General features: G+C 44.1%; 1 protein-coding gene across 1 annotated transcript in view; it reads right to left on the reverse strand.

The window, feature by feature from the left end:
- Positions 1–2,655: 2,655 nt before the first annotated feature.
- LOC115458289 (neuronal tyrosine-phosphorylated phosphoinositide-3-kinase adapter 1-like) overlaps positions 2,656–27,747 on the reverse strand; it is a 99,485-nt gene continuing 74,393 nt past the window's right edge. Inside the window, exons 5-6 of the mRNA XM_030188152.1 lie at positions 9,965–10,074; positions 2,656–3,029 (exon numbers count right to left, since the gene is read on the reverse strand). Coding sequence (XP_030044012.1) covers positions 2,787–3,029; positions 9,965–10,074 — 353 coding nt within the window. The 3' untranslated portion in view covers positions 2,656–2,786. The remainder of the gene's footprint in view (positions 3,030–9,964; positions 10,075–27,747) is intronic.

The following is a 27,747-nucleotide window of genomic DNA, read 5'->3' on the forward strand; positions in this document are numbered from 1 at the left end:
TACAAAACACCAGCAGAAATCGGAACACATTTCAAAAACAATTAGAACTTGTAGATAAGGGCCTGTGACACTGTAATGTAGCTATATCAATCAATTAAACATATAGTCCCCTTCTAACTGTGACTTCTTCATAAACTTTCGAAACTCTGGCCATAGTCGGCCGTGGCGTTCTGGATATCACTAAACAGCGTACACAGATAAGTCATGCCATTATATAAATAAGTTAAACTAAATTTAAATATAAGAATGGACATTTAATGGCGGACAAGGTTTTGTGCCTATGATAAGACAGATGTGCTCCTTTGTACGGGAGGCTGTGGTGCCACACTTTACAGGAGCTGTCCATTGAGGCTTTTCCCTCCATTTATAAACATCTAGGTTTGCTCTTTTATATTTATTTATTACTGAGAGTTTGAAGAATGAGACGATTGGATTTTCAAAGTTTATGAAGAAGTCACAGTTAGAAGGAGACTATTATTTAATTGATTGATATAGTTACATTTGCTTCAGCCCACATTATAAGCTATAGAAGTCACTGTAATGTAGACCATGCTCAGTTTCTACTCTTTTTTTCCCTAAAACCTTCACCTTTACCCAGTGCCATTGTCAGATGCAGGAAATGCAAGCGCCAGGCTATTGGAGGGGTGCCAGTCTGCTATGTCACCAACTGTGTGTCAGCAAGTTCCTGCTTGCTGTATAGAAGCTGACTTCCATAGTTGGCGGATCACTGTCTAATGACACAGTCATTCCTGCACAGAAGATTAGCCTATTGCTGCATTGGAAGGGGTCCTGCCTCCCTCCCCCTGGGTATTCCAGTCCTAAGCTCTGTACCTGCCCCAGGTCTGAATTTCATACAGTGTTGGTTCCATCTACCTCTGCTTCTATAGATTTCAGGCATCTTCTACCTTCTTACTGGAAAGATTTTTTTTTCCAATCTTCACCCACCAAACAAGTAAGCAGATGGCCCTCAAGCAACTTGTGTTAAGGACAGATGGAAATTAAAGTTGCCAAGTGACCCAGTTTTTGGTAGGAGACAAGGCCATTCTTGCTATGGTGACTTTCCCCTCATGATGTATTTTGGTACTTGTGCTCCTTTCAAATAAAAAGCATCAGGAGCAGAGGAACACCTTTTTTGAGGGATGGGGGTCTTATTACATTCCAGACCCACCCGCTCCACACCTCAAGCTCGTTAGTTAGTAATGCTACACGGGGCAAAGGTTTGGCCAGGCCACAGCCCCAGTGACCTACCCCATTCCACTGCCTACGAAAGCAGGGACTACAAAACTACAATGCACCGGGACGTGAACTAAATATTTAGAATGAACGCACATAGGATTATAAATTAGGGTTGCCAACTGGCTAGAGACTTGACAGCAATGATCCAGTCTTGACTTTACCCCATTATATGGATGGAATTATAGTCTTAGGGTCAATATGCAAAAGGGTTCAACTGGGCAGGAAAGACTCCTGCCCTGTTAAACCTCACTGAGCTGGCCAGTCCTAGATATTCAGTGGCATTTAACCAGATAGTGCAATGAATATCCTCTCTAACCATGAAAGTAGGAAAAGTATGGGCAGAGCCAGCATTTAACTGGTGATATTCAGTCTGCTAACTGGTTAAGTGAGTAGATGAAGTTAGGACAGCTGAAAGACTGTACTAACTTTATCCGTTCACTGATCTGAATATTGGCCAGTAAGCAGTTAGCTTACAGGTTGTCATACTAACCCGGATGTTCAATGTAGGATGCTAGACATGCCCAGGCACCGAATATCCAGGGTTAACTTGGACCGCGGCTGTGAGTGGCTTAGAAGCCACTTACCACTGTGGGCTGAATGCAGTTGGGAATCAGAGCTACAAGTCCCTATATGCCGGGACTGGGTAGATCTTGTGGGTGAATCTGGACCCATCTGGTAACCATAATTAGAGTCCGGTGATTTAACCATTAGGCCCTTCCCCCCTCACAAACTTACTTCAACCAGCCAGACCTTGCTTTCTAAGGCCACTGCCTATGACATTAAAGTTCTTAGAATTGCAAATTGTTACTGTGGATCCAGTCTGGAGCACCCTATGTGTGCCATTGAAAAAATCAAATTTTCATAACCCCAGTGGTCTTCATGAGACTGGAGAAGTTCTTGGCAGTATCAGCCAATCTACTGCCTCTGCTGCTTTCACTGTGTATCAAGTTTGAGACACCTTAACCCTATCATAGGTCTCCTGCCCCATTTCTGACCTGCTATGAAGGAGGAGCTGTGGCTGACACACCAAAATCTATCACTGCATCTAGATTCCTTTCTTTGTGGCAACTCTGCTGCTACTTCTCGACTCCTTCAGTTCCTAGTTGAAACTGGGATATGTTAAATATGTGTCTCAACACCCTACAGAATTCTAAGAGAAATGTGTATGCACACATACACATGTATAATCAATTTATTGGCAGTGCTGCTGCAGATTCTGTATATCAGTTGTCACACTGATTAAAATAAATAAAGACATAAATAATAGATGAATTGATGCATATACCTTACAGATTCATTTATCATAATCCAGGATACTGCCTACCCACTTTAACTGGACTGTAGCTTCTCACATTCCACCCCAAGTCGGACTGTCCCCCACCCCTGTTCCCACCCGTACTCCCACCCAGAGGTCTCACGCATTCCTTCAGCAGGGGACTCCGGAGAGGCGACCTGTTAGTCCTGCCCTAGGGGCAGACTGATAACCCCCTGACGCGGCCAGCTGCGTCTATGAGGAACTTTGTGGTCCGCAGACGTGGCATACCCATTCCTCAGATGGCAGTGTCCCACAGCACTGTCTGCTGCCTGCGGCAAGGAGGTGTTCCTGTCTTGCGGCTCTCTGTATTTTTCTTCCAGCTGGGGAGGATGGGCATGCTTTCTTGCTTGCACAGGCTGCGGTCTGGCCTGTGCCGTGCTTTGATCTCTTTGCAGAGGTAACGTTTCCTCTCGATCACCTCCAGCAGCTTGCCATCCCTCTCTCTACCTCCTTGGCATTGCTGTGGCTCCTGCACACCCTGTCACAAAATAAAACAAATTATGACTCCTCACTTTGTTAGTAACAGCATTCTGCAATGCATTTAGAGTTGCTATGTCAGGGGTGCTTAACACAGTCCTTGAGACACACCTGGCCAGTCAGGTTTTCAGGATACCCACAATGAATATGAATGAGATAAATTTGCATGCACCACCTCCACTGTATGCATATTTACCTCATGCATATTCCTAAAAAACTGACTGGATGTGTTCCAAGAACTTGGTTAAGAACCACTGCCCTAGGTCAACTGAAAATGTTGATCCAGCCTGGTTTTTCCCTACTACATGCATGGATTTGTAGTCCTGAGGAAAATCAATGGGAAAATCAGACAAAAAAAACAGGACTTGACTGGCCTGCTCATTCAACCCAGTCTGAAGCAGAAATGCTACATGCAATGTTTTGTGCATGCGTATTCAGAAAAGTGATTTGGCTGCCTTTTCTGTTGGAGGAGGAAGGGTTCTAAGGTTTTGACTGTGCAAAAAGCACCGCATTCTAATGCAGGTCTAAGCTCCAGCGCACAGCGTTTTTAACACACATGCTAAAAAGTATTTTTCTCTGAGGACAGGCAGGATGGTCATATTCTCACTAACGGGCAACATCACCAACGGTTCCCCGGTACCAAGATGCTCCCCAGTGTTCTATTTCTAGAAACCTTTGGAAGCAGCCATCCATTCATGCGAACATCTTCCTGCCCACTGTCATCACACAGGGCCGGGTCAGTCTTTACTTTTCTGTGGCGCAGAGAGGATGCTCTCCATCTGTTCGCCTCAGCTTGCATCTTTTTTTTTTTTTTTTATGGCAGTAGCTTTGCTGTTTTTGCCTAGTTTGATGTGTGAGCATCACACAAGGCCAGAATCCTTTCCCTCTTTAGTTTCTTAGCCAGATTTTTTGCTTTTTTTAAGTTTCCCTTATTTTTCTACAGCTCACCAGGCTCCCTTAGGCCTAGAGGATCTCAGTCAAAGTTAATTTAATCATTGCGTCGTTTGATTTCATGTCTGCTATTTTTTTCTCAAGACATCACAGAAAACTTCAAATGGATTAAAAGAACTGCACCCACTGCAACAGGACATGTCCCTTATGGACACTCATAATTGATGCCCAGCATCGGGGGCCTGACCATAATCCTCTGTACACAGATGTCAAGAGAAGGATTAAAGGTCGTTAGAAGCAGCGCAAATTACTTTTTGGTGTCAACAAGTCTGGTCCATTGATTTCAGCATTGGAGGCATCGATCTCCATCGCTCTGGGAGATACATCAGACACTGAGGATGCATCGGGATTGAGGTGGTCTCCGTTTTCCTCAACATTTTTCTTCATTTAACGTGTAATTAAACTCTGGAATTCGTTGCCAGAGAATGTGGTAAAGGCGGTTAGCTTAGCGGGGTTTTTAAAAGGTTTGGATGGCTTCCTAAAGGAAAAGTCCATAGACCATTATTAAATTGACTTGGGGAATATTCACTATTTCTGGGATAAGCAGTATAAAATGTTTTGTACTTTTTGGGGATCTTGCCAGGTATTTGTGACCTGGATTGGCCACTGTTGGAAACTGGATACTGGGCTTGATGGACCTTTGATCTTTTCCAGTATGGTAATAGTTACTTACTTATGTAATCTAGTCCTTAGGACACATCTGGTCAGTCAGGTTTTCAAGATACCCACAATGTATACGCATGAGATAGATCTGCATACAGTGGAGGTAGGGCATGCACATCTCTCTCATGCATATTCATTGTGGGTATCCAGAAAACTTGACTGGCTAGGTGTGTCCTGAGGACTGGGTTGAAAACCTCTGCTCTACGGAAAGCCAGACACCAGCCTAGGTTTGTCAATTGTTTTCAGTGGTCAGATCTGGCATTTGGAAAGTGCAGACCTACTGGGGATTCGGACACCTATGAAAAGGTGCGCAAACTCTACTAGTTTTATTCTGTAGAAAGGTGGCTGCCTGTAAGAATTTTGATGCTATTTATAGATATACGTAAAGCAGCTGGATTCTGCAACCAGGCTGAACATGTATATCACTGAATTGCGTATCTGGTTTATTTGCAAAAATTAAAAGTTAATTTAAATATAAACTATTTCCCCTTCCACCTCCCCACTAATCTGTGTTCACAAATGTAGCTGGTTAGTATGATATTCAGTACTAACTAGCTAAACTGTTGCAGACACCACCACCCATATAAATGACTGCCTTCAATCTAACCATAGTGGTAACTAGACATTAACATCTATCTGTGGCTGTTGTGTGATATAATAAGGATATTCTAGGTGACTATGTTTGTCAATGACATCCACCTTTTTCTATGACCCATGTTAATGCCTGTCTGCTGTTATGGAAAGGTTGCTGTTAAATGGTCTGAAACTCAATGCCTCAAAGTCTGAGGTTCTTTGGGTGGGAAGGATGGTAATGGACTCAACAAAGTCAGTGAACCTAGAGGGTACTTTCCTTCATCTGAGAGATATTGAAATCAGGATAGACCAACAAAACTCAATGCGTGTTCAGATTACTACAGTTGTACAATGTGATAAGGGTCTTGAGATGAGCCTGTTGCTTTTTGCATCAAATGGATTGGCTATATTGGTAAAAGCAGTGGTCACTGCTCACACTGACCACTGTAATGCTCGTTATACATAGTAACCTAGTAGATGATGGCAGATAGACTTGAAAGTTTCGTCCAGTCTGCCCAACAGTCATGCTCATTATCCCATTCATGTAGGACTACCATCCAGCAAACTGTCCAGGCTTCAATGTGTAAAAAAATTTCCAATTCTAAAGGAAGGGATCCGGTTATGCCTATTTCGAAGAATTTACATTAGTTACCTATTAAACTGAACTGTCAGGTTAAATTAATTCTTCTTGTGTTCGAAGTTATACATGAGTTAGACCCTGAATATCTGGGTAAGTTTGTGAAGAACTATGTCTGCAGTCAAGCTACACAATCTCAACATAATAACTTATTGATTGATAGGGGTGTGTAAGTAAAATAATTTTGTTTGCCCCAAAATGAAACTAAAATAACAATCTTGCTAATTGCACATACACTACTGTACACACTATTAAGAAAAAAAATCGACATTTTAACATTTGTTTCTATTGATTCATTGAGAAAATGAAATGAAACTTGGGAAATGCCATTTTAAACAAATGGGTATCTCAATTGTTTCTTCAGTGTCTCAAGCTCACCTTTCAGTTAATTTAGATTGCACATCTTCTGTTATCGCGCCCCCCCCCCCCCCCCCCACATTTTGTGGAATTAACTGTCTGGCCCTTTGAGACAGGAATCTGATTTGTCTGAATTTTCTTGACTAAAGACCTAGTTTTTTTTTTTGGTTTTTTTTTAAAGCATATGGTACTAGTTAATAGGCATTCTTGCAGTACAGTAGACCTGGATGACAGGTGTTGGGGAGGTATGGGATAATTTTATTATATTACTGTATTATGAGTATGGAAGCTTCTATTTTTGCTGTATCACTTTGAGATACTTTAAAAATGTGATTTAAGAGGTACATTGAAATGAAATATTCAACCACACCCATAGCTGGCTCAATCTCCAGAAAGTTAATTGATAGGGGTGACAAAGTTTAATTCTTCTCTGCTCTCAGTGTCACACTTCTAGCTTTTTTCCTTTCCTGGGTAACTCATAGTTGCCTTGCTGGCTGAGGGCTGGTGAGCAACTCCAAAAAAGGAGGATCCAACATAAACAGGATGTGTGAAGGACTTTATTATCTTATAGATGCAAAATGCCCAACATGGCCATGTTGTAAAATTTCTTCATCAGGACTATAACAAATTTGAGTTCACGTGGAGGGGCATAACCGAACGGGGCACCCAAGTTTTCATGAGGGCATCCTCGCAGGACGGCCCTGTAAAGGGGCGGGGCAACCCGTATTATCGAAACAAGATGGGCGTCCATCTTTCGTTTCAATAATACGGTCGGGGACACCCAAATCATGAAATTTAGGTCGACCTTAGAGATGGCCGTCCTTAGATCATTTTTGAGATGGTCGTCCCCGGTTTTCGGCAATAATAGAAACTGAGGACGCCCATCTCAAAAACGACCAAATCCAAGCCCTTTGGTTGTGGGAGGAGCCAGCATTCATAGTGCACTGGTCCCCCTCACATGCCAGGACACCAACCGGGCACCCTAGGGGGCACTGCAGTGGACTTCAGAAAAATGTCCCAGGTGCATAGCTCCCTTACCTTGGGTGCTGAGCTCCCCCCCCCCCCCAAAACCCACAACTGTACACCACTACCATAGCCCTTAGGGATGAAGGGGGGCACCTACATGTGGGTACAGTGGGTTTCTGGTGGGTTTTGGAGGGCTCACATTTACCACCACAAGTGTAACAGGTAGGGGGGGGAAGGGCCTGGTCCGCCTGCCTGAAGTACACTGCCCCCACTACAACTGCTCCAGGGACCTGCATATGGCTGCAATGGACCTGAGTATGGCATTTGAGGCTGGCAAAAAAGTATTTTTTAAGATTTTTTTTGAGGGTGGGAGGGGGTTAGTGACCACTGGGGGAGTAAGGGGAGGTCATCCCCGATTCCCTCCGGTGGTCATCTGGTCAGTTCAGGCACCTTTTTGATGCTTGGTCAGAAATAAAATGGACCAAGTAAAGTCGCCCAAGTGTTCATCAGGGGCGCCCTCCTTTTTTCCATTATCGGCCGAGGACGCCCATCTCCTAAGCACGCCCCAGTCCTGCCTTCGCTACACTTTTGACACGCCCCCGTGAACTTTGGTCGTCCCCGCGATGGAAAGCAGTTGAGGGCGCCCAAAATCGGCTTTCGATTATGCCGATTTGGGCGACCCTGCAAGAAGGACACCCATCTCCCGATTTGTATCGGAAGATGGGCGCCCTTCTCTTTCGAAAATTCACCTGATAGAGAATCTAACTATCAGTATTTAAACAGGCAGCCTAGATCAGTTTAATCAGATGTTATAACTGATTTTATTTTACCTGCATGAATTTTATCCTTTCGATAAGAGCATACGTTCACAAAATAGACTCTACCACCATTATATAATGGCTAACCTTGCACCAAGAATACAGCAAAAGTGATTTAGCCTGTTTACATAGAGGGGCATAATCAAACGCCCATCTCCATGGGCGTCTATGTCCGAGAACGGGTACGTGAAGGGGCGGGACAGACCGCATTTTCGAAAAAAAATGGGTGCCCATCTTTTTTTCGATAATACGGTTTGTGCCGGGTAAATGCATCGGATGTGTGCAGATTTGAGCTGCGCACTTTCGTTTTTCAGCGATAATGGAAACCGAAGGCGCCCAGCTCAAAAACGAACAAATCCAAGGCATTGGGTCGTGGGAGGGCCAGGATTCGTAGTGCACTGGTCCCCCTCACATGCCAGGACACCAACCAGACACCCTAGGGGGCACTTGTAACAATTTAAAATTAAAAAGTAAAATACCTCCGAAGTCCATAGCTTCCTTCCTTTGGGTGCTGAGCCCCTCAAATCCCCCCCCCCCCCCCACCCAAAACCCACTGCCCACAAATCTACACCAATACCATAGCCCTTATGGCTGAAGGGGGGCACCTAGATATGGGTACAGTGGGTTTTGGGGGCGGTTTGGAGGGCTCCCATTTACCACCACAAGTGTAACAGGTGGGGGGGGGGGGGATGGGCCTGGGGCCACCTGGGTGAAGTCCACTGCACCCACTAACAACTGTTCCAGGGACCTGCATACTGCTGTGATGGAGCTGAGTATGACATTTGAGGCTGGCAAAAAAAGTTTTTAAAGTTCTGTTTTTTTGGTGGGAAGGGGGTTAGTGACCACTGGGGAAGTCAGAGGAGGTCATCCCCGATTCCCTCCAGTGGTCATCTGGGCAGTTGGGCACTTTTGGGGGGCTTGTTCGTGAGAAAAAAGGGTCCAGAAAAAGTGACTCAACTTCTCGCTAAAAACGCTTTTTTCCATTATCGGTCAAGGGCGCCCATCTCTGCTCGGCCGATAAACACGCCCCAGTCCTGCCTTCACCATGCCTCCAACGCTCCCATCAACTTTGTTCATTCTCGCGACAGATTGCAGTTGAAGGCGCCCAAAATTGGCTTTTGATTATACCGATTTGGGCGCCCATCTCCCAATTTAGGTCGAAATATGGGCGCCCATCACTTTCGAAAATAAGCCTGATAGTGATACTTAGATTCATACATGAATTCAAACTTGTTATGCCCCTGATGAAGACTTTTTGAAGCACGAACATGTTGAGCATTTTGTATCTATAAGAAAGTTCTGTACACGTCCTGTTGTCCACCTTGGATCCTCTTCCTTGATGATGCTCTTTGGGTGCAGATCCCTACCTCTTTGGTTTATACATCTACTGCTGAGGGCTGGTGAGGACATTTTCTAATGGAGTGATCCCTCTCAGTGCTGCACTGCTCTTTTTCCAGCCAGTGGTGTAGCTATGGGGGGCCTGGGCCCTCCCAAAATGGATCCAGGGCTGCCGGTTTGGCTGGTGGGGTCCCCAACCCCTGCCAGCTGAAGCATTTATTCAGTGCTACTCTCCTTGCACTGTGTGCCCTGCTTCCTTCTCATCGTGTGCACGTTCGGTTTTATTGAAACTGAGCATGCACAACATGAGTGGAAGAAGGGCAGGCAATGTAAGGACAGCAGCGCTGTAGCAAAGTTTTGGGGTCTGCAAAGCCCCCCACCGGACAAGGTATGTGACATTGCGGCAGGGAGGTGGGCCAAAATGTGCCCCCCCCCCCCACCTTGGGCTCTGGCTCCCCCACTTCGAGATCTGGCTACACCCCTGCTTCTAGCAGTTTCTGTCTCCCTAAAGCGTGCTTTCTCTGTGGCATGCCACATCCAAGCCACGGTGCAACCCTATCCTTTTCCACTCTGTGTTCTTTTCTCAAAATTCATCAACATGTCCAATGGTTTTCTGAGACTCTGAAGTAGTACCTGGTTCTGGCTCTCCTTGCCTTGGGTTGCCTGCCTCTGCACATGAAAAGCTGCATGGCGCACGCCAGAGGTAGACGCTGATCGCCCCAGGCGGTAACCGCTCATTAAGTCTGGGAAAAAAAAAAAAGATGCTCAGAAGAACAAAGATAAATTATGTAAGAGCCATACCCATAACACATTATTTAATTTTTAAAAAATATGTTCTTCCAACTCATCAGTGTCCACAAGCAGATCATAGCCAGATACCTTCTTGCCTACGCCATACAGCCCTTATATTGCTGTAAAAGGGTCTCGACCTAGATTTTCTCGTGGATCCAGAGAACACAACAAGTAGCAATGATTTAGGCTTTAGAGGACATACCCCTTGTTAATGTTTATGTAAACTGTTGACTACCCATGTTGTCACTGTAAATGATGGGAATCTGAAGACCAGCGTACAGAAAGGCCAGCTTAGAACTGAGGCACAGGGAGATAATGTGATTCACTTGAGATTACACACAGAGACTCTTGGGAGAAGAGAGTATGTGATTTGAAGGAGGAAAATAAGAATAATTTTCTTGTCAAGACTTGCTGAGTATCTTCTTATGGTGGCCTCATTGTATTACATCTAGAATACAACTAAGCAAAGTGAGCCCCACTTTTGAAGTATGAGAAGAAGCAAAAGAAGAAAAATGTACACTGGCTACAAACTGCCCCAGACAAACCTTTGATAATGATTGAGAGATGTGAACGCACATAAATTATACCCCCCTACCCCAAACACCTCCACCAAAGCAACCACAATTTTAAAAAATGCATAGTGGGTTGTGAATTTGACTGAATAAACCTTGTCCATGTCAAGAGTAGAATAGGTAATATGGGTATGAAGAATATTCATATCAATAAAGTTATTTGAACCTCATGTGGTCAAATCTAAAGCCTCCCCCCACCCCTGGTCATTCTTTTTTCCCAAACCAAGTTACCAGTTTCTCCCTTTTCTATTCTGCCCATCCACACCATACCACTTCCCTCAGCCAGTCTTCACCAGTGTTTCTCCCCTTTTCCCCTCAGTCCACCCACACTACACTTTCTTTTCCCCTCATCTTGTCCCCACCACTCTTTCTCAATTTCTCTGTTCTCTCACAATCTCCTAATGTCTGCTTCCACCTTTCTCCTTCCTATCTTTTTGTTCTTCCCCTCCTTTTAATTCTTCTGCTCCCGCACAAGAATTGTCTAACTTTTTACATTTGGATATTTTCTCTCTTGATAGGACCAGGGGTGGGGTGGGGAGACAACTAAGGCAATTACCCTGGGCCCCCATATCAAAGGGAGCCCCAAGCCTGCCCAAATCTGAACGAGGCACAGTGCGCTGACATGCTTTGGGGCTAGCATTTCTTAACGCTAGCCCAGTTCCCCACACCTCTTCAGCCTGTTCTTCTCTCCCTTGCCCTAGCCTTCTGTTACCATCCACTCCCCAGCAAGTTCCCTCTCACTTCTCCCTAGCCAGCTTTGCTCCTCTGCAGATTGGGCTCACCCATTCCTTCACTAATCCCTGCACCTTACCCCTCCTCAGCAGATAAGACCTCCCTTCATTGCAAGTTCAACCTCTTCTCAGTCTGTGATTCCCCATAGCAAACAAACTTGGATCATTTCCCCAATCTTCGAATCCCTATTTTCTGGGTCAGCTCATCTCCCTCTGTTCAAGCTTGTATTCTCTTCTCTCAGCCATTTTTTCCATAACAACTCCATGTCCTCTTCCAGCCCTCACAGCTTTACTCTTCTCTCTGGCCCACAGCCCCACTATTAGCTCCTCTCTCCATCCCCTTCTCAGCTCTTTCATTCTTCTTCCAGCCCTTCATGTTCAAAGCAGTATTATAGCTCATGACTTGTATCTCCTTTTAGCCTGTACTCTCTTCCAGTGCTTCTATGAGCTCCATTGACAAGCTTATTTTGAATTAGCCTGCTGACTGTTGAGGGCTGAATATTGACCAGTAAAGCAATAAGAATTGGACATAATCATATTATATTATAGTCCATTCTTCTGTTCCGCTCCACTATAATGAAGGCGGAAACAAAACACTGAAAGCAGAACTAAGTGGCATTATCATGTTGTACAATGGGCTTCTCTTTTAAGAAATTCTCAAGCTGAACCGAATCTAAAAAAAAACACATTTCAGTTGTTCCCATAAGTGACCAGATATTTACATGGAAACAATTGATTAATTTATTTATTTATTGCATTTGTATCCCATATTTTCCCACCTTTTGGTAGGTTCAATGTGGTTTACATGGAACAATGGCGGTGGTTACAGAGTATCAAGCGGGGTTAATAGTTCGAAGAGACGGTGAGAGTCTGTGGAGCTTCCTCGTGGAGAGTATTGAGCTAGGTTAGGAACATAGGAGATTCTAAGGGGATTACAAGACAACAGTTAAAAAGTTATAGAGAAAGAGTCAAGAGAGAACACTACGTAGTCTAATAGGGTTGCATCATTCCAGATCTGGTGCACGGGAGGGTACGTAGTTCGTAGATTAAATGGGTTGAGAGTTTTGGACAAGTGTATTAAATGTGAGGCTTGGGTTAGTCAGTGTGAGCTTGTGCTTTTTCCGTTTAAACTGTCAATTTATGGGTGGAATTCGATTGGTCCATTGGATGGTTAGGTTGGTTCAGCGGGGATGTGTTTCCTGAACATGGGAAAAGGAAGCCCCTGAAATCAATGCCTTAGGTTTTAGCTGAAGGAAAGCTTCCTTCTCGAGTTGCTCTGGCTACATCAGGGAACACTGTACCCACCTGTCCACAGAAAGGAACCTGCTTCTTAAGAAAATAAAACTTTAATAAAGCCAGTTTCAACTCTTCAATCTGCAATAAGTACACCCAAAATTGATCTCTTAGTAATCAGATTAGATTAGATTTATTATTTATAAACCACCCTTGGAGGCATCTAAGTTATCAGATGTACTAATTGAATCCATGACACTTTATTAATTATTCTGGAGTCCTTAGGCAAATAATAAGCATTAACTATAGTACTGTAAGTGGCCAGAGAAACTGCAGAACATCTCTAAGGTACAACAGGTTTCTTCAGAGGAAATTAATAATAGAGAGCTCTCAGCCCTCAGCTGCTTGTAGCAGTGAAATGGGGGCCCCTCTTGGGAGTGTGAATATTTACAAATAATGAAGCAGATAAGTAATTTTGTTTGAGTTATTGTTAAAAACAGACCTTCATGTTAAGTTGTGAGATCTCTAGTAGATAACTCTTCTGAATGGGAAGATAACACCATGGTGCTCATTTTCAAAAGAGAAAAACTTCTCAAAAGCGGCACAAAGCAGCAGATGGAATTATTTTTCTGAAGAACATCTAAATTGTGATTTTCAGAAAAGCAGAATTGGGACATTTTTTCACTAAATTCGTCCAAATAGCAGGGATATTTGGAGGTATGTTTTAGGCAGGACTTGGGTAGGCTTACAATCTGGAACAGAGAAAAAGGTCCAGGACAGAAAAGAAGTATGTTTTTATCTAGACCTGTTTCAGTCACAACTAAGTCTGAAAAAGATGCCCTAACTGACCACTGAAGGGATGATGGCATGACCCCCCCCCTTAATTTCTCAGTGGTTACTGACCCCCCTTCCACACTCCCAAAGATGTGACAGTAGATACCAGCCTCTATGACAGCGCCAGATATTATGGTATTATGGCCATTCCTAAAAAAGCAGCAAGAAAGTGACTGGAGTAGCCGTCAGTGCAGTGAATGATGGGCCCAAGATTCAATTCCCACTATAACTCTTTCCTTTCTGTACAAATATGTGAGCCCTCCTGGAACATAGAAATACCTCCTATACCTAAATATATAAGTGGCCTGCAAGCCTGAGAGCTATTGTAGTTGTGGGTTTGTACCTGGGTACCTTTATGTGAAGTCCACTGCACTGACCACTAGGATGCCCCCTGCACTGCTGGGATGTTGGTGTGGACAGTTCACCAGGAATGTTGCCAGTCCCTAGCGCTTGCTTTTCCTTTTTTTTTTTTTTAATTGAGAACTTTTGATTATACTACAATGAAAACATAACCAGAAGTATGCATGCAGAAGAATACATATCAATATGCAAAGAAAAATATAGCATATAAGACCACTTTACGGAGAGCCAAAGGCAACACAAAAACTCATCCAAATTACATAACCCTTAATAAGTAGCAGGGTTGAGAGACAAAATCAAATAACCCTATTTAACCTGCAGCAAAGTTGTCAATCAAACATTAAACTTCATCTTTCCTCTTTTTCCAACAAGAAATTTTCCAAGTGAATGGGATCCAAAAAGGTATAAGAATTAATTCCTGATGTAACCAGATATTTACATGGAAATTTCAAGAAGAAAGTGCTCCTGCAGCCAAGACACGAGGTCTGAGCTGCAGAAAAGCCTTTTGACGCAACTGAGTTGGTCTGACCAAATCGGGGAAAATCATAATATTCTGCCCCAAAAAAAGGGAACAATTTTTTTTTTAGGAAAATAAGCTTTCAAAATAGACATCTTATGTTCTTCCTTATGAAAAAAAACAACCATTAAAGTTGTTCTCTTGGAAATAGGTTCTTCTGACGATTCTAAAAACCTAGATATATCCAGACTATCTGGCAAATCTATAACATCACAACCCCTTCTTTATCATTGAGCTTTTTGGATTCTGCAGGCAAGTAATAAGGTTTAGCAACCATCAAATCTTCGTAAACAAGAAAATGTGTCACAGGAAAATTTAAAAGCCTCAGGTTCCGAGCTCTCAATGTATTCTCAAGAGATTCCAATTGAAGATGCAAAGATAAGCTATCCTTAGCCATCGCAGAAACTGCAGAATAACTACTACTACTACTACTTATCTTTCCTAAGCCATTGATAAATCACCTGGACCAGATGGCATACACCCCAGGGTACTGAAAGTACAGTACTCAAACATGAAATTGCTGATCCGCTGTTAGTGATCTGTAACCTGTCTTTAAAATCTTCTGTAGTACCTGAAGATTGGAGGGTGGCCAATGTAACGCCAACTTTTAAGAAGGGATCCAGGGGTGATCTGGGAAATTGTACACTTATTGTTTGGGCAGTCTGAGGGAATATTCAGTGGCACTCTCCAGTTAAGTGCTGCTGAATATCCCCATTTAGGTGGCAGTGAATATCGGTGAATAATTTTGGGTGGGCTGGGGAACTTATGCAGGCCCAGCCGATCTTCAGCCGGCCAGCATAACTTTTATTTTGAAGCCCCCTAAGCCTCCCTGTCAATGTCCTCTCTTTCCCTCCCCCCTTCTCAGCCCGCATTGACACCCCCCTAGTCCTACCTGTATCTCTGGTGGTCCAGTGGGGTCACTGGGGGCAGGAGCACAGCCCCCTTGCGGCACTTCTCTAAAATGGCAGCAGCGATCTCTCACGGCAGCTCGTGGTACTACACGAAGTAGTGGTATGACATAAAGTACTGCTGTGACAGATCGTGGCAGCCATTTTAGACCAGCGCCATAAGGGGCGGGGCGAGACGACCCCACTGGACCATCAGAGATACAGGTAGGCCGGGGGGGGGGGGGGGAAGGCCTGCCTGCACTGCTAGAGGGGGGGGGGGGTGTCTTGATGCAGTCCCTACTGAATATCGTCCAGGCCTGTATAAGTGCCAGGCGCCCAGCCCGCCCAAAATTATTCCCCGACATTCACTGCTGGTGCCTGGCACTGAATATCAAGGGGATAGTATATTCTTTAACACTTCTTTGGGCAAAAGTAGATTTAAATTGTTGATTGTGTTAAAATTTTGCTCTCCAAGAATAGTGGTTATCTAATTTTGGGGTCCTCTTAAGAGGAATATATGGGCATCTCTAGCGTTTAGCGTGTGCTAAAAACCCTAGCAAGCCTTTGTAAAAGGACCACTTTGAGCGCCATTTACTGAATCTGGCCCGTGACTCCTTTTGAACACTGCTGTACCAGAAGATTTCTGGAATCACACCCCTGATAGAATTGTGAAGAGTAAAGAAGTGATCACCCAGGACATTCCCACCGCAACCGATAAAAAGCTTGATAACTTGATTCAAGAAAACTAGACAATAGTAAAAGGAGAAAAACACAAGAACGTCACTGCTAATAAAAGGATCAGTACCAGGAGGCTATTCTGTATTTATATATATGGAGGCAGAAGATCATCAAGAACAAAGAGATGCAATCGGACCTCATAGAACTGTGGCAGAAAAATACAGAAATAGTCTGGGGTGTTCTAGATGCTTCTGACTTAATTAATAATAACAACTTTCAAGCACATGATATGTGGAATACACATATTACACCCAACGAACAGCAAAAGGAAGGTCTCTTTTACACAATGCAAACATTAAATAGTCAATCTGAGAGACTGAGATTGTACCCAACATAGCCTGTTTTAAGAGTAGGCTAATTCCTGTCATGGTATATGCAAAACAAATCTAACAACAAAACACAATTTTCTGCTTAACTAGCAGAGGGAAACTGCATTGAGTGAAAACAGGTAGATATAAAGCAGTTGTGTTTTGTTGTTAGATTTGATATTTCTGCTACCCACGTGAAATTTATTTTATCAGAGTTAGGCGAGAGAGCCTAGAGCACAACTAAGGTACAGCAAGAGAAAGTGATTTACCTGAGGTCACACACAGAGTCTGTATCAGAGCCAAGATTAGGACTGCTGACCTTGAGTATCTGTACCGTGTTTAATAACAATGAGTTACCAGCAGATGGCAGCAGAGACTGACACATCAACAGCAATTCCATTTAATCAGTGATTGGCACACAGATTCAGCCACCAATTTCCTGCGATTTCAGGGAACCTTTTACATCTTGCCACAGAAGCCAAGCAAAACTCCTTTTGGATGCCACCTGGCATGCCAGCGTTTGACTCAGAGATTTGGACAGTTCAATGAAACCACACTATTTTTTTTAATGAACCTTTTGACTCTGGGCAAGTCACTTAACCCTCCATTGCCTACCACATTGAGCCTGCCATGAGTGGGAAAGCGCGGGGTACAAATGTAACAAAAATTAAAAAAAATCTCAGGAGACACTGGGAAATATCCATATGCCAGTCAGCCCCCCTGCAGGTCATCTTGAAATGGAAGAAAAGTCTTAAGTATAAGAAGCGTTGCATTAGAGAGAAGAATAGTTCTTCATTGCTTTCTGTACACTCCAGCCTTATGCCCTTTCTTCCTGTTCCCTCCTATAAAAGGAGGGGAGAAGCTGATTTAAGGAGAAAAGTGGCAAAAATCTGCTATGGTTGCAGGTGAGCCAGGAGCTCACCTATATCCATAGAGCAATTTTACAAGAAATAACCCACAAAGTTTTTCACAGGATAGTACCATGGCCTCTTAATTTGTTGTAAACATAGAAGACAGCTCTGTGGGTGATGAACACCCCCCCCCCCCCCCCCCCAATATCGAGCAAGCTCCTTCACTGTTTCCAGGGAAGGGTAATTTATATTGTATTTGGCACCCAGAATCATTTTGAAATGTTGGCGCTTATATTATAAAAATGAAGTGCTTGGGGAACAGCATGGGTGAGATGGAAATTCGTGTCTCTTGCCGGTCTTTTCAGCAAGGCTGTGGTTAATAGATAAACAAGAATTGTGATGCTTGGAAACTCTCAGAACAAGACTCCGTTGGGAACTTTAACTGGTGTCAGCCCCAATGTTCAGGCAAGAATCCTAATCATCAGACTAGCCAGTGACTTGAAGTAGGTTAAAGCAGTAAAAGAAAACACTTTGTCAGCCTTCAAGGCTCCACCCCCTAGGTTTCTGGTATTGGCTTGAGTTCAGTTAAAATGGGTTCTTGCAAAACAGGAAGCTGTTTGCAGCAACCTGAATGCTAACCAGCCCGGATGCTATTGAGCCTTCTGTTGCAGTCTTTGCTGCCAAGTCTTTCTGCAACAGGCTTGCTGATTCCAGTTCCAGAGCTGCAGTTCTGGTTTAATTCCAGTCTGTTTCAGCCTTGTGACCTGCTTCACAGCAAGCTCCAACATTAGGTCCTACGGTACCTCGAGTCTTGATATTTGAAAGTGAGTGCATACTCTCTGTTCTAGTTACCAGACGTGGCATCTGTCTATGACTGCAGAATGTGAGGGGCAGCAGCATGGCTCCTGCATGATAGGAGACCAGCGCTTTATTACTATTGTCAGGGCTGTTCGGGGCCTTTCAGTACAGGCCCACTCTCAGAAGAAGCATCAGTGCAGCACAGGGCTTTCCAGTACAGGTATGTGCTCAAGGAAGTCTGCATTGGAGGAAAGTGGGATATGGTAGTGCTTGAGCACATACCCGTACTGGAAAGCCCTCTGCTGCACTGATGCTTCTTCTAGCCCTGGCAAAGGTGAGGAGACAATAACAGTAGCAGGCATGGTAGAGGAAAGGGAAGGGTAGATGAGATGCAGGACACTTGAGGGGAGGAGAAGGGGAGATGCTGAACTATTTGGGATCCTTTGATCTTGAGCTGTCATGGAGTAGGGGGCATTGTTGAAGGGACATCAGATACCCTTGGCCCAGCCCTGCTAGTTACCCTTCAGCCAATGTAGAGAATGAAGCATGCCCAGCCCACATTGAAGCATGGGGGAGGGGCAGTCTGCATTCCTGAGATGTTTTTTGAGTTCTGATCACCCTGAGATTATATGAGCATAGCTGGGGGATAGCGGATAAGAAGGATGCATGCTAAATCATACTCTCCCTTCCATGACACAGATTGGCACCGATCATCAAGGGAAAAGTGTTCTTGTTCATAAAATCCTCCTTCAATTGAAACTGGTGTTGATGAGGAGGGTACAAGAAATGTGTCCCACTCCCACGCCTTCCCTGCCTTGTCTTCATTCAGGTCCCCACGGGCTAACAGCTTCCTCTTCCTCCTAGCTTAGGCGGATGGTAAACATAGAAACAAAGAAAAATGCAGGCAGATAAAGACCATATGAACTATTCAGTCTTCCCATCCGTGCCATCTACTCTCCCTTTCAGTCACTTAGAGATGCTATGTACTTGTCTCAAGCTTTCTTAAATTCAGGTATAGTTTTCATCTCCACCGGCATGTCGTTTCATGAATCCACCACCTTTTCCGTGAAGAAGTATTTCCTCAGGTTACTTCTGAGTGTATCTCCTTTCACCTTCATCCTATGCCCCCTCATTCCAGAGCTTCATTTTGATTGAAAGAGGCTCACTTCCTTTTATGCCATGTAAGTATTTAAACATCTCTGTCATATCTCCCCTCTCCCGCCTTTCATCCAAAGTATACATATTAAGATCTTTAATTCTGTCCCCATATGCTTTATGACCTTGTAGCTGCCCTCTGGACCAACTCCATCCTGTTTATATCTTTTTGAAGGTGCGGTCTCCAGAATTGTACACAGTACGATGAGATCTCACCGAAAGTCTTAGTGGTATCACTACCGTTTCCCTACTTTTTTTTTTTGTTACATTTGTACCCCGCGCTTTCCCACTCATGGCAGGCTCAATGCGGCTTACATGGGGCAATGGAGGGTTAAGTGACTTGCCCAGAGTCACAAGGAGCTGCCTGTGCCTGAAGTGGGAATCGAACTCAGTTCCTCAGTTCCCCAGGACCAAAGTCCACCACCCTAACCACTAGGCCTACTGGCCATTCCTCTTCCTATGCACCCAAGCATCCTTCTAGCTTTAACCATTACCTTTTCTATCTGTCTGGCCACCTTAAGATCATCACATATGAAATTGCTCAAGTCTTGCTCCTCTCTTTAGCATTAAATCTTGGCAGCAAAATTCCAGACCATTCCTCAAGCTTCGCTAGGTTCTTCCTCATGTTTTCTACAACCTCAGGTGTGTCTTCCTATTGTAAATTTTGGTATCATCCAGATAGAGGCAAACCTTACCGGACAACCCTTCAGCAATATTGTTTACAAAAATGTTAAAAAGAACTGGTCCAAGAACCGAACCTTGCAGCTCGCCACTGGTAACATCCTTTTCTTCAGAGTGAGCGCCATTTACCACTATCCTCTGTCACCCCATTCAACCAGTTCCTAAACCAGTCAGTCACTTTAGGGCCCATACCAACAGCACTCGGTTTATCTATTAGTCGTCTATGCAGAACTGTGTCAAAGGCTTTGCTAAAATCTAAATACACTTAGTAACATAGTAAATGATGGCAGATAAAGACCTTTACGGTCCATCCAGTCTACCCAACAAGATAAACTCATTTTACATGGTATGCGATATTTTATATGTATACCCGAGTTTGATTTGTCCTTGCCATTCTCAAGGCACAGACCATATAAGTCTGCCCAGCACTCTTCTTATACTTAAAGTTCTGAAGCTAACGTCGAATCCCTTTAATATTTACACTCCAGCCCATCCATATCTATTCAGTCACGATCAGGACGTAGACCGTAGAAGTCTGCCCAGCACCGGTTTTGCTTCCCAATTACCGGCATCACCATCCAATCTCCTCTAAGATTCCGTGGATCCATTCCTTCTAAACAGGATTCCTTTGTGTTTATTATTATTATTATTATTATTATTTATTATTTATTGCACTTGTATCCCACATTTTCCCACCTATTTGCAGCCTCAATGTGGCTTACAAAAACCTGTAATGGTTTCACCATTTCAGGGAGCAGAAATACATTTGGTGGTACAGAGATATAATAATAACAAGGCTAGCTGTCGATCTACTCGAGCAGTTATAGAAAGAGAACGATCAAAGTGAGGGAGGGGTGTTGATGAGTTGTAGTTAGTTGTGGATTCTCATGGTAAGCCTTGGTGAATAGATAGGTTTTCAATGATTTGCGAAAGTTTGTTATTTCTTTAATTGTTTTCAACTGGTTTGGAAGAGCGTTCCACATCTGCGTGCTCTTGTAGGAAAAGCTAGACGCATGTGTTAGTTTGTATTTTAGTACTTTGCAGCTGGGGAAATGTAGATTAAGGTAAGTACGGGCAGCTCTTTTGGCATTTCTGGGTGGGAGGTCCACGAGGTCAAGCATGTAAGACGGGGCATCTCCGTGAGTGATTTTATGAACAATTGTGCAGATTTTGAACGTGATCCGTTCTTTGAGTGGGAGCCAGTGTAGTCTCTCTCTTAGGGGTTTTGCACTTTCATATTTTGTCCTTCCAAATATAAGTCTGGCTGCGGTATTTTGGGCATTTGAAGTTTCTTAATAATCTGTTCTTTACAGCCAGCGTAAAGTGCATTACAGTAGTCCAGGTGACTTAGGCCATTGATTGTACCAGGTTTCAAAAAATGGCCCTTGGGAAATAAGGTTTTACTCTTTTGAGTTTCCACATGGAATGGAACATTTTCTTAGTTGTATTCTTCACATGGTTTTCAAGTGTGAGATTTCGATCAATGATAACTCCAAGAATTTTCAGAGTGTTAGAGACGGGAAGGGAGATGTTTGGGGTGGTTATGGTGGAGAATGTACTTGTGTTGTGTTGTGAGGTAAGTATAAGGCATTGTGTTTTTTCTGCGTTGAGATTTAGCTGAAATGCGTCCGCCCAGGAGTGCATGATCTGGAAGCTTTGGTTAATCTCGTTGGTGATTTCTTTTAGATCATGTTTGAATGGGATGTAGATCGTGACGGCATCTGCATATATGTATGGATTGAGGTTTTGATTGTCCAGGAGTTTGGCTAGAGGTATCATCATTAGATTAAAGAGGGTTACATGTTTGAATTCCATTACCGTTTTCATCTCCACCACCTCCCGCGGGAGAGCATTCCATGTATCCACCACCCTCTCTGTGAAAAAATACTTCCTGACATTACTCCTAAGTCTGCCCCCCTTCAACTTCAATTCATGTCCTCTAGTTCTACCACCTTCCCATCTCCAGAAAAGGTTTGTTTGCGGATTAATACCTTTCAAATATTTGAACGTCTGTATCATGTCACCCCTGTTTCTCCTTTCCTCAGGTCGGTAAGTCTCTCCTCATACGGTTTGCAACATAAATCCCAAATCATTTTTGTAGCTTTTCTTTGCACAGCTTCAAGACTTTTTACATCTTTAGCAAAATATGGCCTCCAAAACTGAACACAATACTCCAAGTGGGGCCTCACCAATGACCTTCTTCTGCTGGTTATACCCCTCTCACCAACTCCCCAAGGTCTCTCTCCTGAGTCAAGTTTACTAATCTCTCCCCTCCTATCTGGTATCTCTCTTTTGGGTTTCTACACCCCAAGTGCATCACTCTACACTTCTTGGCATTAAATTTTAACTATATAAGCATGTAATACATATAGTATTAAAACAATCTAATGATATAATCAGAGAGTATGTTTGTATTGTAATTAAATTTTAACTGCCAGACCCTCAACTATTCTTCTAATGTTCGGAGATCCCTTTTCATCGTTTCTACTCCCTCCATGGTATCCACTCTATTGGCTATCTTCGTGTCATTTGCAAAAAGGCAAACCTTTCCTTCCAACCCTTCAGCAATATGGCCCACAAATATATTAAACTAGTTCTCTTCCTCGATCCAACTATCTAGTTGCTTCCTCTTCCTTTTGGCCCACATGGGCTGGTGCCAATATCCAAAACTTTCTGGGGTTTTCTCAGAGATTTAGCAGTTTTTGGATGCCCTACAAATCTACAGCCCTGACTTAAAATGATCCTGAATAGGAAGGGGGATAGTAGAGAGGCTGGACTGAAGAAAATGGGGGGCAGATCAGACTGGGACAAGGCTAAGGATAGGGATCGAAAGGATAATGGTGTCAAATTGGAAAGAGGCTGTGATAGAAAAGGCCTGGGGACAGTGATGGGATCAGGAAGGTGGGAGAGTGGGAGGGGAAGAGAGAACTGGAGGAGGAACAAAGGGAGAGGGAGAAGAGGTGGGGAAAAAGTTGGGAAGAAAATGGAAAGAGGGGAAAGTGGGAAAAGAGTGAGGCAGGTGAGATGAAGGGGGTGTTTGAAAAGAAATAGTCATTTCACTGCAATTGTTTAACAGTTTTGTGCTAGTAATAAACAAGATGAGCATTGCCTCTACTGGAAAACAAAAAAGATGGAGAGGGAGCAGCCTAATGGTTGGTTAGAGCAGAGGGAACTCGGTTCAAATCCCACTGCAGCTACTTGTGATCTTAGGCAAGTCATTTAACCTTCCTTTTCTTCTGGTATAAACTGAGATTGTGAGCCCTCTGGGGACAGAAATATACCTACAATGGCTTACAGGCAGTATATGAACCCTCCAGGGACACAAAAATGCCTGCTGTATCTGAATATACACCACCTTGATAGCCTGCAGGTGGTTTACAAGATTTTTGTTTTTTAAGGGGTGGGGGATGAAGGAAGAAGAGAGTTGGATAATACAGAACAGTTGTTTTTACTCTCTCTTCTCGAACTTTTGGCAAGCAAAGGCTGTACTTCTAATTACTTTCAGCTGGCATCATAGTTTTAAAGCTTCTCAGTTACTCGGAGTTCAGGCTGCCAGTTCACAGCAGTCTGTCTCTAGTCTGTGCTGCTTGGCTGCATGCTCTTTTTGCCAGAGTTTTCCAAGTCTACATCTTTCTTCTCTCTTTCTCTGTGTGTAGCAAGCATTTTGCGGTCCATGTGTAGGCAACAACAGCCTCTGAAAACAGCCATCTTGAGTATGACATTAATAAACCTTGACAAAAAACAAAGCTCTACAATGTTTAAGACTGATTTATTTCCTTATTTTTGTGAGCACAAGTTTATAAAATTAAGAGGGATAGTGCCAGAATGGTGACTGTACTACTAATATTTCATCACTCAACGTGTAATTAAACGCTGGAATTTGTTCCCAGAAAATATGGTGAAAGCAGTCAGCTTAGCAGGATTTAAGAAAAGGTTTGGATAATTTCCTAAAAGAAAAGTCCATAAGCCATTATTAAGATGGACTTGGGAAAACCCACTGCTTATTTCTAGGATAAGCAGCATAAAATCTGTTTTACTGTTTGGGTTTCTGCCAGGTACTTGTGCCATGCATTGGCTGCTGTTGGAAACAGGATACTGGGCTTGATGGACCTTCAGTCTGTCCCAGTATGGAAACGCTTGTGTTCTTATGCATATTCAGCACCATTATCTATGTGGCTAGAAGTGCTGAATATATGTACTAAGTTAATTAAACATCAATATCAACAGTTTGTTTATCTATTTACAGTGAACCCGATATTTAACTGTGGCAGCCAGTGGTTAAGTAAAATGCCAGCTGCCATGGTTCAAATGAAAAATCACTTAGAAAAAGCTACCAGAAACGTCTCAGCTTGGAATGTAGTGGCGTTCTGAGGGCGGGGCGCTTCGCCCCTGGTGCACTTTGCAGGGGATGCAGGCAGCAGCAGCTGTGTGGCTGTCAGCTTTGCCGGTTCCCTGCTCCCTCTGACTTTACTTCCTGTTTCAGGGCAGGGAACCGGCAGAGCCGAAAACCATGCGGCTGCTCCCAGCATCCCCAGGAGGTAAGAGCAATTTTTTTTTAAAAGACCATCAGAAGCGGTACATAAAGGTGCTAATACACCAATGCACCGATACGCTCATTGGTCATTTCTTAATTTCTTTTTTTCTTTTTAAATAAATGTTCTTCAAATCTCTTATAGTGCTGGGCAGACTTATGCAGTCTGCGCCAGAGCCAGTGGTGGGAGGCGGGGTTGGTGTTTGGGAGGCGGGGATAGGGCTGGACAGACTTATACGGTCTGTACCGGGGCTGGTGGTTGGGAGGCGGGACTAGTGCTGGGCAGACTTATACAGTCTGTGCCAGAGCTGGTGGTGGGAGGCGGGGTTGGTGTTTGGGAGGCGGGGATAGGGCTGGACAGACTTATACGGTCTGTGCCGGGGCTGGTGGTTGGGAGGCGGGACTAGTGCTGGGCAGAATTATACGGTCTGTGCCGGGGCTGGTGGTTGGGCGGTGGGGATAGTGCTGGGCAGACTTATACGGTCTGTGCCAGAGCTGGTGTTGGGAGGCGGGGTTGGTGGTTGGGAGGCGGGGATAGGGCTGGACAGACTTATACGGTCTGTGCCGGGGCTGGTGGTTGGGAGGCGGGACTAGTGCTGGGCAGACTTATACAGTCTGTGCCAGAGCTGGTGGTTGGGAGGCGGGACTAGTGCTGGGCAGAATTATACGGTCTGTGCCGGGGCTGGTGGTTGGGCGGTAGGGATAGTGCTGGGCAGACTTATACGGTCTGTGCCAGAGCTGGTGGTGGGAGGCGGGGTTGGTGGTTGGGAGGCGGGGATAGGGCTGGCCAGACTTATACGGTCTGTGCCCTGAAGAGGACAGTACAAATAAAAAAGTAGCACATATGAATTTATCTTCTTGGGCAGACTGGGTGGACCGTTCAGGTCTTTTTCTGCCGTCATCTACTATGTTACTATGTTATATCGCATTCTAAACTTGTCTTTTATATTATCAAAAACAATCGCTGTATCACAGTAAATGAAAATTCTTATTTGCAAGCCAAGCAATCTGCGTCAGGGCTGGGGATTCTGTAGAAGGTGACGTGCTAAAATCTGGAAGAAATCTATTTATAGGACCAGCCCTGACGCAGATTGCGGCAAAACATGCATGTCAGCTTTGGTCTGTTCACCCTTGAAAGATAAGTGCTTGGCTTGCACATAGGAAGTTTTGTTTACTGTGACACAGCGATTCCTTTTGATAATATAAAAGACAAGTTTAGAATGCGATATAAGAGATTTGAAGAACATTTATTTAAAAAGAAAAATAGAAGTTAAGAAATTACCAATGAGCGTATCGGTGCATTGGTATATTAGCACCTTTATGTACCGCTTCTGATAGTCTTTTTAAAAAATGTAGTTGATCTAATCTATGGAGTATAATGCAGGTTATACCCAGAACAAGTTCCTATACAAATTTATATGGTTCAGTCTGCTTTTAAAATGTATTTATTTATTCCAACAGTGGTGTTCCTTGGTTGGCTGCCACCCGGGGCGGATCGCCACTGCACAACCCTGCCGGGTGCAACACCCTCACGGTGCATCACCTCCAACCCCCCCCCTCCCCCCCAGGTGCATTGCTCTTACCTCCTGGGGATGCTGGGAGCAGCCGCACGGTTGTCGGCTCTGCTGGTTCCCTGCGTTGGTATATTATAGAGGGAGTATGATGCAGGTTATACCCACAATGAGTTCCTAAAAAAATGTATATGGTTTGGTCTGCTTTTGAGATTAATAGTTCAAATGAAACCAGGGGCCCTGTTTACTAAGGTGCGCTAGTGTTTTTAGCGCACACTAAATGCTAGAGACACCCATATTTTCCTATGGGCGTGTCTAGTGTTAGCATGCACTAAAAACGCTAGCAAGGCTTAGTAAACAGGGCACCAGATATTCAGCACCAGTCCTGGATATCAGCCAGCATTGAATATCCCATTTCAACGTTAGCCTGGTTTAAAGAATTTTTGTTTAATAGACACTATAAAGTCAAAATGAGAAATATTCTGTCATCAAGCTGGGTCCCCATGTGAGGTTCCACAAGGTTCGCCACTCTTATCCATGCCTTCAATCCAAAAGCCAATGTACAATCCAAAATGCCGAAAAATTCACATAAAAAAATAAACTGGAAAAATGACACAAACAGAGCTGAAATCGTACACCAAGGAGCCCTTTTACTAAGGCGCAGTAGGTCTAACTCGGGCCTACCAAAAGGACACCACCATGGGATGTGCTGAGGTGTCCTGTGCTAGTTTCCTGCTCAGCGCATGCTAATCTCACACTGGAATGCCCATGGGCAGAGAGTAGGCGTGCCTGTGCTAATTGGATAGCGCGGACACATTATCATGCGCTACCCAGTTAGCGCAGGAGTAGCACAGGAGCCTTTAATGACCTAAACAGATGGTGATAAGGGCTCCCGCAGTAATGGCAACACTCCACTACAAAAAAATATGGCACTACGGTCATTTTACCACCACGCTAAAAGTGGCTGCAGCGCATGGAAAACCCACGAGCTGACACCAGCACCGGCCACTTTTTAGCGTGGCTTAGTCAAAGGACCCTCAAATGTCTGCAAAAACAGCCAAGCTTTCAATTTTTTTTTTTTTAAAGTCACATAATTGGGCTACCGCTCCCCAGTACCTCTCCACTCTTGTCTCTCCCTACACCCCCCCCCCCCCCTCGGGTACTCCGTTCTGTGGATAAATCTCTCTTGTCTGTCCTCTTCTCCTCTACTGCTAATTCCAGACTCCGTTCCTTTTATCTCGCTGCACCTCACGCCTGGAATAGACTTCCCGAGCTTGTACTGTACATCTAGCCCCGTCTTTGGCCGTTTTCAAATCCAGGCTAAAAGCCCACCTCTTTGGCCGTTTTCAAATCTAGGCTAAAAGCCCACCTCTTTAACGCTGCTTTTGACTCCTAACCACTACTCACTTGCCCTGTACCCTTTTATCCCCACCTCTTTAATTCCCTTACCTCTTAGTTGTTCTGTCTGTTTGCCTGTCCTATTTAGATTGTGAGCTCTTTGAGCAGGGACTGTCTTTTCATGTATGGTGTACAGCGCTGCGTATGCCTTGTAGCGCTACAGAAGTGATAAGTAGTAGTAGTAAGTCAGAGGAAAGCAAGGTTCCCAATATAAGACTTGCCACTGGAAAGACAGCGGCATGGATTTTCCCTAACCTTGCAACCTCTGCTGAAGGAACTCATGGCATATTAGTACCTGCTGAATGAAGCACCCGAATAGATTCACTATGAACAGATTACCTCTCTCAAAAACTTGGCCCATCACCCAGTCAAAATGAAAAGATAAGAGAGTACAAATTTGAAGCAAAACCTGCTGCTTCACAGCAAGTCATTGTATAGCCTGGACATAAGAAATCACATGGGGAGAAACCGGGCTGTGGCATTTTGGGGATTTAGCTCAAGACAAGTTACATTCAGGTT

The sequence above is a fragment of the Microcaecilia unicolor genome, chromosome 14 (genome assembly GCF_901765095.1).
Source record: "Microcaecilia unicolor chromosome 14, aMicUni1.1, whole genome shotgun sequence".
NCBI lineage: Eukaryota > Metazoa > Chordata > Amphibia > Gymnophiona > Siphonopidae > Microcaecilia > Microcaecilia unicolor.